Source organism: Carettochelys insculpta, chromosome 20 (assembly GCF_033958435.1).
Source record: "Carettochelys insculpta isolate YL-2023 chromosome 20, ASM3395843v1, whole genome shotgun sequence".
Lineage (NCBI taxonomy): Eukaryota > Metazoa > Chordata > Testudines > Carettochelyidae > Carettochelys > Carettochelys insculpta.
In genome coordinates this window covers 4,838,915-4,849,155 of record NC_134156.1, presented here as the reverse complement: position 1 = coordinate 4,849,155, position 10,241 = coordinate 4,838,915, and the positions used below count along the sequence as shown (strand labels likewise).

The window sequence follows — 10,241 nt, the reverse complement described above, 5'->3', positions numbered from 1 at the left end:
GTCACCCGTAGATTGGGTGGCAGATGTGATATGGGCCCACTTACTCCACTGTATCCCAGCCCAGGGACCTAAAAATGACAAACTGGACTGCTACTGACTCGGTGGAGATCCAAACTTACCACTCTGTCAGCATTACAGCCGAACAGAGAGGTAGCCATGTTAGTCTGTATACTTGCAACCCCAGGCTTGCATGTTCAATCCTTGAGAACACTTAGGAGTCTAGGGCAAATAAAATAAATATATATATATATGTATCAGGGATGGTGCTTGGTCCTGCTGAGGGGGTAGGGGAGTAGACTTGATGACCTCTCAAGATCCCTTCCAGCTCTATGAGCTATGTATACATGAAACAAATAAGCAGTCATGTAGCACTTTAAAGACTAACAAAATATTTCATTAGGTGATGAGCTTTTGTGGGGCAGACCCACTTCTTCAGACCTGGAGACCATTTCCAGTACAGCACTATTTCCAGATCTGAAGAAGTGGGCTTGCCCCATGAAAGCTCATCACCTGATACTTTATTTTGTTAGTCTTTCAACTGCTACATGCCTGCTTTTTTGTTTTCTTAGCCTAACAGGAGTCTACCATCCCTGGGCCACCTCCACACATTATTTATGAGGCGATGCGCTTTCCTGGGGCAGACCCACCTTTGCAGATCTGGAGATATGTCATTTGCAGTACAGACCGGCAGCTATTTAACACAGAGGTTAAAAAAGTAAATACCCCAGTCATCAGTTTGCACCGGTGTGGGATCAATTTCTCCAGGGGCCTAGATAGCCCAGGCCAGTCATCCCCTTCTTCCAGGTCTACCATCACCGGGCAGCACAGGCAGTCAGAGCAAGTACCCATCCCTCACTTGTGACCACGCCCCTCTGCTTCGGGGTGGGGGGGTGAGACTGGTCTGGCACCGCCCCCCCGGATATAGCCAGGTGGTCTTCCCCTTGCGACCCTGACCGTTGGCCCGCCGTTCGGCGGGGATGTCGCCCCTCCCCCCAGCGCGCCCCGGTCGGAGGGTGGAGACTGGCCATTGTCGCTACCAGCCCCGTCCCCCTTCCTCCCTGCGTGCGAGCGGCGCCTCTGCAAAAGCCCGTCTACCCCCGCCCCCCGCCGCAGGGAGAGGGAGGGGGCCCGCGTTCGGAAGTGGAGCCGCACGCGACTCGTTCTGTCCCGCGCGGCGCTCCGTAGCTGAGCAGCTGGGCGGGCGGAGTGGACCTGGGAGCGGAGGGCCCGGCTAGCGGAGCGGCGGTTGCCAGGGTACTGCGGCAGCTCCCGGGCCGCCGGCTCTGGGCTGCCCCAGGCGGATGGCGTGAGGGGCCCTGGGGGAGGGGGTAGCTGGCGATGGCGCGTCCTCTCCAGCAGGGCTCCCTAGCCCGGGGGGCGGGGATGGGGCACTGGGGAAGCGGCACCCCGCGTGTCGGAGCTGACGGGGGGAGGGAGCGGGAAGAGTCAGCCATGGCAGGGTGGCGCCTCCGTCAAAGCCCCCCCCGCACCCGTGGGGTGCTGGATCTTGGGCGGGGGGCACAGGGGCTGGAACGGGGTGGGATGCCACCCCCACCCCAGCTTGAAGTGGGTTTGGGGATGCACAGTATGGCTCAGTGGATCTCTGCCCCACCCTTGTCCACATTGTCCCAGCGCCCTGCGGTGGTTATCCACCTTGAGTCCCGCCCAGCCCCTGGTGGCGGATGTTGGGACAGGCTTGCTGGTGGACCCTCTTTCAATCCCACCCACCCCCAGGTGTGGGATGTTGGTTTGCGTGCGGGGACTCCTCTTTCATCTCACTCTGCCTCTAGGGGGGTTGTGGGATTTAAATCAATTGTAAAGGATTGATTGTTCTTCTGTTGCCAGGGAAGAACTGGCTGCTGGAAATGGCATTGAGTGAAATGGGTGATGGCTCTGAACAAGAACAAGAGCAAGGCCGGTGCCAGGAGCCAGATGTCATTGCCAGGGGAAATATACTGGAGAGTTTCACAGAGAGTGAAGAAATCAGAGGGTTAATTAACAACTTGAGAGGAGTGTATGGGGACCTGGGAACACGAGAGGTGACAATTGAAAAATTCATAGGTAAGATTTCGTGTTTTGAGGATGTACAACCTAAAGGGAGTGCATTTTTATGTTGGTTGAAATATTGCCAAAAGTCAGAGGGTAAACAAATGTTTTAAGACCAGTTCTTGGTCGCAGAATTATTCAGAAGGAGTTTAGTTTTATTATTTTAGTCACTTGACCTTTCAGATAATGTACCAAGCTTATTAGTTATGATAATGGGAGACAGTGCTATCTTGTTTCTCTCAGCTGTCATGTAACATAAGATCCTCTCAGGGTATCAAGGAAACCATTCCAGAATGAACATGCACTAGGTTTAGGTATATTTTTTTTTAAATAATTGACTAGGGCTAAATTATCTATCCTTAGACTCGGCTCTAGTCCCATTGAAGACAGTGCAAGCAGGAAGTAGACTTTTTTAGTTAGCCCTTGTCCTGATAATGTCAATGATTAATTATTAGTTTCATGAAATGAAGCATTGCCATCTAGCTCTTAAAGCACAGGTCTTGGACTTGGAAGAGCTGAGTTCTGATGCCAGTTTAGTCATTTACCTCCTGTGTGACTGTTGAAGGGTAATTTAAGTTTAAATAATCCCATATGGTTGTGAATTTTTTATGATCAGTGTTGCTGATCATCTGTGCTTTCCACTGAAGTCAACAGGAATCATAGTAGCTTAGCAATTTTGATAGTCAAACAGCATCTCAAATTAGACACCCCAAAATTAGGGATGCTTTCTGAAAACTTCAGCTTTAGGTCTTGTTTGTGTGTTCTCCTGTCTGTAAAGTATAACTAATATTGAAGTATGCCATGGAATATTGTGAACATTCAGTCCATTATATGTGAAATGGTTTGAGATCCTTCTGTAGATGTTCAGTGTATATCAACTAGCAATTGTGGCTAAACTGAGAGAAGTGTCAGAGAGCAGTGACAGTTATCAAAGGTGATACCTGCAGCAAAGATAGGTGAGGTAGATATCAACTAGATGGGCCAGATAGTCATAACACATTTCACTCCGTGTAAACCTGGAAAAAGTGAAGAAGTGACTTTCTGTTTCCAACAATTATTTGGGTAATATCACAAAACACATGTTTGGCTTTTAAATATATATATTATTTCTATGCATATATTATTTCTAGAGTTGAATGTTGTTTGATGTAATTACTATTGAATATATCATGTGTTTCATGGAAAAGGACTTCTTGATTAGAATGTTCAGGTTGTGCGGTTAAGCACTTAAGTCAAGAAATCCCCAAGTTAAAGTTGCATGTGCAATCTTAAATTTGCTTTGTATGGGTCACAGTACAATTGCATTCTCTTTTTCAGACACTGCACTACAGTGTATTATACAAAAAAATAGGTCTACAATCTTAAATACACATGCATGATATTATTCAGTTTTTAAATGAATGAATAACTGTTTATTTTTTATAATGTTCCAGTCTGTATGTCTTTTGTGAAATAAGATAAAATATATTGCTAACATCTTGACTACCGCATGCAGGTGTGGTGGTTGTTCCAACTCACGAAAGATACATTGGAATTGGAAAAGGTTTGGAAATGGGCAACAAAAATGATTAGGGGTATGGATTAACTTCTCTATGAAGAGAGATTAATAAGATTATCACTTTTCATCTTGGAAGAGAGATGATGGGGAGCTCTGACAGAGGTGTTCAAAATCATTATTGATGTGGAGAAAGTAAATAAGGATGTGCTCCTACTTCTTATAACACAAGAACAAGGGGGTGCCCAAATGGAATTAATAAGCGGCAGGTTTTAAACGAACAAAATGAGTTATTTCTTCATATAACATACAGGGAGACTGGAGAACTCTTAGCAAGAGAATGTTTTGAAGGTCAAGAGAGTGTTCAAAAAAAGAACATGATAGATTCACAGAGGATAGGTCAATCAATAGCTATTAGCCAGCATGAGTAGGGATGGTATCGTAGTTGCTGTTTGTCAGAAGCTGGGAATAAAGGAATGGATCACTTGATTGTTTCCTGTTCTGTTCATTCCATTTGGGGAACCTGACAATGGCCACTGTTGGAAGACAGGATTCTTGGCTAGATGTGCCTTTGGTCTCACATAATGTGGGCATTCTTATTTTATTTCTAATATTGTAATTTATTTTGTCATTACCCATGCTCCATATATTTTCTTTTCACCTATAAGCACAGCCTTTCCAGAGAGCAGTTGTTAGAGAACGAGGCAGTAAGCTGCAAAGCTAATGTAACTATATTTTAGCAAATTTTCACTAGTACTTGTAATGTTATATGGTATGCTTGAGAGCAGGCACTGTCTCTGTGGACCTTGCAGAGTAGAAAAGCTTGAGAAAGGGCTACAGCATGCTTTACCTGGAGCAGAGGGGGAAACCTCACTCTGCCGCTCCTTAGAACAGTGGTGGGCAACCAGTGGCCCATGGACCTCATGTGACCAACTGGTGCTCCACCTGTGACCCATGGACTCCCTGATTGTCCTCCTCCCGCATGTGCACCGGGGCCCCACATTTTCTACTCTGCCCTGCTCCCTCCCAGCACTTTTGGAGGTGCCTCAAATTGTCCGATTCATGCCCCTCCCTTTCCCTCCCAGAGGTGGAATACCACAAACAGCTAATTTGTGGCATGCCAGCTCTGGGAGGGGGAGGAAGGAGCAGGTAAGTTTAGGACTCTAGTGCCCCGGTGTGCAAGAGTATGTGGGGCATATGGCAGGGCCGTGGGGCCACAGGTGGAATTCCAGTGGGTTACAGGCTGCTGGAGCCCACTGACATGGAGGAGAGCCACTCATGCAACCTGCTTACTATTTGGGTTAGCCAATCCCTGCCTTAAAGGTCTATGGCAGGGGTTGGCAATGCCTGGCATATGTGCTAAGAGTGGTACGTGAGCCGCTTTTGAGCAACATGTGGAGGAAGCTCAGCCCTGCCCCTTCTCCGCCTGTGCAGCTGGGGGACACAGAGGGAGAGAAGGGCGAGTCCTGCCTGCTCATCTAGCAGGGGGCAGGCAAAGCGCCTGTGCCACCACCCTGACTTCCTGCTCCCTCCGTGTGGAGCAGAGCAGGTAAGTCAGGGTGAGGGGAGTTCTGTGGGGGCAAGGCTGCAGGACTGCTGATGTGGGGGTGGGGGAAGGGGGTATCTGTGGGGTGCCCCAGCAGGCTCTGGCTCCTTGCTGGCTGTGGCACCCTGTTGCCCCTGGCTGGCTTGGGCCCTGCGTGGCCGCAAGCTAGCAGGGTCTTGCTGCCCTTGGCTGGCTGGCAGGGGCTCCCTGTCCCCTCTGCGACTGCCAGACAGTGAGACTGTACATGCTACCACTGTCTACAGCACACTTTACGTTGCTCAGGGGTGTGAGTCAGTGTGGCCCTCCCAACAAGCAATGTAAGTTAGACTTACCTAAGTGCTGGTGTGGACAGCACTAAGTCTGTGGGAGAACTGCTGCTGCAGACATAGCTACCGCCACTTGCTGAGTCTGGAGTAATTAAGTCGGCAGGAGAGCTCTCCACATCAGCTTAGTGCTACTTGTAAGGTCTCTGGTGTAGCCACAGTCACAGTAAACCCACTCAGGTACTGCTCAGTTGTTTTTCTGACCCCCTTCTGTGGGAGTCAGTGGAGTTTTTGTTTGCGGTTGCTTAGGTCTAATCACACAGTTCTTTACAGGCAGAGCAACTATTGATTTTTAATATGATATTGGCTTTTGTGAGACTTGCAGACTTGTGCTTGCTGCTAATAGGTAGAATGGCTGTGTTACCCATCCCAGTGGAGTTTACTGCTGAATTGCTGTGGGCTGCAATTAAGGGCCACTGGACCTGGCAGAGCCCAGCTCTCACATGGAGGAGATTGCTGGGAGGAGGGGGAAGGAGCTAGAGGGTTCCTGGCAGTTAGTGTGTCCTGCACACCTTAAGGGAAGGAGCCAGCAGTGTGCAGGAATTGTCACACAAGCCTCAAACCCAGCAGCAGACTGTTTCTCCCTCTGGATCCCTGGGCTCTGAGGGATAGGGGTGCAGGTGTCTGGGGTTAGGGGACACAGCTGAGCTCTGGGAGGAAGGTGGTGGTTATCTGGGTTGTGAGGGGGACACAGCTGGGCTTTGGTGGGGCTGTGTGGACCCTGTGCCTAGGCTTTTGGGGAAAAGAGGTGCAGGTATCTGGGCTGGAGGACCAGCTGGCTGGATTCATGGGGAAGAGGGGTGAGTATTAGGTTGTGAGACAGCACGGTTGGGCTCTAGGGGAGGGATTATGGGTGTCTGTCCCACCAGCTGGCATCTGGGGTAGAGAACAGGAGCTAGATTTCCATAGGGGTTTCTGTAATCCTGGAGGAATTTTTGTGTGTCTATATTGTTACAGATGTACTTACTAATAGGTGTTTTGAAATAAATACTACAATAATTGAAAGTGGTGTGATTATGAAGTGTTATTTTATCAAATAATTTTTAGAATTTTAAAATATCTTATGCAAAATTTTTAATTTTATGGGGTGGAATTGTTAGGCTTTTTTTCCCAGAATGCCCCCAGGAGTGGGACAAGTAGGGATGAACATAATGATATTAGCGTGAGAGTTCTCATACATCACTGCACTGCGATCTCCTTCTGATAATAAAGATTACTACATGATAACTGTGAGAAAGGGGACTCAAGCCTGAGCCCTGCTGTACTGGGTTGGTGGAGCCAGAGTGCAAGCCCTACTGCTCTGGCCATGGCAGGAGGCAAAGCCAAAGTGTTTTTGGGGTGCTTGCAAACTGAACCCCACAACCTCGGTTTGATGCCTTTTGGCTTTGGCACTGGGCCTCAGCTAGCTTAATGCCACCCTCGGTGACTCCATTAAAATTGGGTCACAAGAGACCCACTTTGGGATCCTGGCCCATAGTATGCAATCTGTTGTATTAGTGGATCTGTCAAAGTTGTTTCCTTAGTGCCATCTAGTGGTATTTATGGCATGTTGCTGTTAAACTTGTATTGCATCAGGGTGCTAATAGTTAATAGGGTGAAGAGAGGAAAAAAACACAAGGGCTTTGTCTACACTAGCATTCCTCTTTGGAAAGGCATGCAAATGAGGGAAATTGAAAATGCAAATGAAGCACAGATTTACATATCTAGCACCTCATTTGCATAGTCTTTTGAAAGAAGAAAAGCAATGAGGATGCAGCTGTTTCAAAAGTAAACCCCATCTTGGAAAGAGCCTCTTCTTTTTTTTTTTTTTTAAAGGAAGAGGGGCTCTTTTGAAGGTGGGGTTTACTTTTGAAACAGCTGCATCTTCACTGCTTTTCTTCATTGGAAAGAAGCTCTTTCAAAAGGTGATGCAAATGAGGTGTCAGATAAGTAAATATGTGCCTCATTTGCATTTTCAATTTCCCTCATTTGCATATCTCTTTCCAAAGAGGAATGCTAGTGTAGACACAGCCAAGGAGAGGAGCAAATGAACAGAGAGCAAGACGGTTTGCACAGGAAAGGAAATGTAGAAAAAAGGAAGCGTTAGAAGGGTGTTATTTTTGTTTTAAAGGACAGTGTGTGTGTGTGTGTGTGTGTGTGTGTGTGTGTGTGTTCTGAGAGAGATGAGAGGTACGGAAGAAGAATAACCAAATGACATGAGAAGGAAACATGCAAAAGACAAAAGATACGTTTTAGACAATGTAGTGTGGCTCGAAAGCATCATCATTTAGGCTAGTATCTTGATTTGCCTGGCGTTTACATGTCTTGTATCTCCATCTCAGCATGTTCTTTTGTTGCAGAGGTGATGCAATTTTTCTTGGTCTTGTTATTCTGAGACTTGCTGTTTAATTGCTTTTTTGTTGTTTTGGGCAAGACCATTACTACTTCATCTTGATTTTTTTGGTCCATTTTCCTAAATGAGCAAATTTCAAAAATGATCAAGATTATATTTGATGTAGCACTTCTAAAATGAATCTTGCAGGTTGCTTGAAGTCAGAATTTCTCTGGAAGAAACTACATTGGTGTAGTGGGAGATGTGGAAATCTCTTGGATTTGTACAGTGTTTGACTGTCAGAAAGGGGTTCTTTAGCGTGTTTCTGTAGTGATTTAAATCTTATTCAGGCAGGACAAAAGAAATCCACTTGCCTGCAGTTAGTAGGAAACATCTCTGGCAAGTTGGAGTTAAATTTTTTTTTTTTTAAAGTTAGCCCTTGTACTGGTGAAGAAAGCCTTCCAAAAGTGAAACAATACTGTATTCTTTTCTGAACGCCTCAGGTAGCAGCCTGCACCCCTGAGCTCCCAACCCTTCTCCTCTCTGAACTTCTTGGTGCTAGCCCAGATCGTGCTCCTGCACCCCAAGCCCCTCATCTTCAATTCCACTACAGAGCCTGAATCTTCAGCCAGAGCCCTCTGCACTCCAATCACCTACCTCAGCGTGGAGCACCCTCCTGCCCAATGAATCCTAATTTCATGTCCCACCCCAAAGCCCAAACCACCATCTGGAGCCTCGATCTCCTCCCTAACCGCTGCTTCATAACCATTCATGCCCATCCATAGAATTTCCGTACCCTGTTGTGCCCTCAGATCTGCCTTAGTGGGAAGTAATATGTCTGTAGGTGTCTAGTATGAATCTTGTACTACAGTAACAATACTGGTAACCCCTCTGAGAATGTTATACTCTTTGGTATTCTTACAAGCCACGGAGGGTGGTGTCAAAGGTGGCAAAACTTTATATTAAAGACGTTTGTAGCATGGAGTATATTTAAATACAGTGAACACCTTTTCATTCTAAAGAGAGATCTACACTATAGGCTAAGGCCCTAACTGTACAGTTGCCAGTTCTCATAAACGTAGCTCAGACAGGTGCTGAGTATGTATTCCAGGGGTTCTGACAGGTTTATACTCACCACAGCTAAGTTACGCCCCCACTATCCAGGCTATTGCAACTACGGTACTATTTATTGTGGCTACAATACTCTTATCAAGCTAGTGCAGGTATATGTACGTGAGATGGAAGTCACTCCCCTACCTCATAGTGTAGATGTAGCCCAAAGGAGGACCTTTCTCTTGAAACACTTAAATCTCTCTTTTCAGTTATAATGGACAAGTACCAGGAACAGCCTCATTTGTTGGATCCGCACCTAGGTAGGAATGTCATCTCTGTATGTTTTTTGTCTATATGCTTTGATACAGACTGATAAACTTAAATGGTTCTTGTTTGTCTTGTTAGCCTACTGTGGCTGTTGTTGAACTGTGTGCAAATATTGTTAAACAGCAAGAGGTTGTACCTTCCTTGTCCGACCCCTTTGAGACCTGTCCCAAATGAGGGGATTTGCTGAATGTGTTAGGCTTCCTGGCTGGCCTGTGGGGGCGCACCAGCCTGCTGCTGCAGGTTTTCTGCCCCTAGGCTGCCTGGAGGAGGGCCCCACTCCTGCAATGCTCCCCAGTGGAGCTGCTGGGCTCCCCTGCCCTGGCCAAAGTCCCTGCGGCTGTGGGGCTGCTGGTGGGGCTCCCAGCCATAGCACTGCTGGCCTGCCCATGGGCTCCCCATGGGGCTCTATGTCCTAGCTAGCTCCCTGCTGCAGGCTGCCAGGCTTCACCAGCCGTGGGTGGGGTCCCTGCACTTTTGGAGTTGTCGGAGAGGATCCGTTCCTGAAGGGGGACTGCCTGGCTCCCCCTGTCTGACAGGGGTCCCTGTAGCTGCACAGTTCACGGCTGGGCTCCCCACAGTGGGGCTCCAGGTAGTGGGGATCTCACCCTGGCTCCTTGCCCTGGGGCCCCCATAGCAGGGTGCCAGCAGGGTTCCCTGCCACTAGCAGGGCATCTCTGCAGCCTCACAGCTGGAGCTCTCTTGTCTAGGCGCTCTGGGGTGCAGCAACATCCATGGTACTGCTGGATAAGGGATGTTTCTGGACGAGAGATTTTCCACCTGTACTTACTAACATTTCATGATGAGGAACATGCAAGCTAATTTTCATGCATCTTGTTTTTTTTCTTTTTTTCTCCTCTCCCCTTTCTTCCCTAGAATGGATGATGCACTTATTGCTGGAAGTAGTTCGAGATAACAGCTCTCCTTCTCCACTAGTACATCTGGCTTTTAAATTTCTTTATATCATTACAAAGGTATATCTGAGTTTTAAAAATGTAGAAAGTTTCAACAACTTATTTTGTTGGTTACTAATTACTTTCTTTTTAAAAAATGTGGAGCGATCTTTTACTTCAAAATATTGCAGTTGTTTTGAATTAAAAATAACTTGCACTGGGGTATTTTAGAACACATTAAAAGATTATA

The 10,241-nt window shown here is 47.1% G+C and overlaps 1 protein-coding gene across 2 annotated transcripts in view; it reads left to right on the top strand.

The window, feature by feature from the left end:
* The first annotated feature begins 1,095 nt into the window (after nucleotides 1–1,095).
* The window catches only part of TBCD (tubulin folding cofactor D), a 204,487-nt gene continuing 195,341 nt past the window's right edge, over nucleotides 1,096–10,241 (top strand). The window contains exons 1-4 of one of the 2 annotated variants that reach the window (XM_075014907.1): nucleotides 1,096–1,254; nucleotides 1,846–2,061; nucleotides 9,044–9,094; nucleotides 9,975–10,072. In XM_075014907.1, the coding sequence (XP_074871008.1) occupies nucleotides 1,866–2,061; nucleotides 9,044–9,094; nucleotides 9,975–10,072 (345 nt within the window). In that variant the 5' untranslated portion in view covers nucleotides 1,096–1,254; nucleotides 1,846–1,865. The remainder of the gene's footprint in view (nucleotides 1,255–1,845; nucleotides 2,062–9,043; nucleotides 9,095–9,974; nucleotides 10,073–10,241) is intronic. The other variant, XM_075014908.1, reaches the window with a different exon arrangement.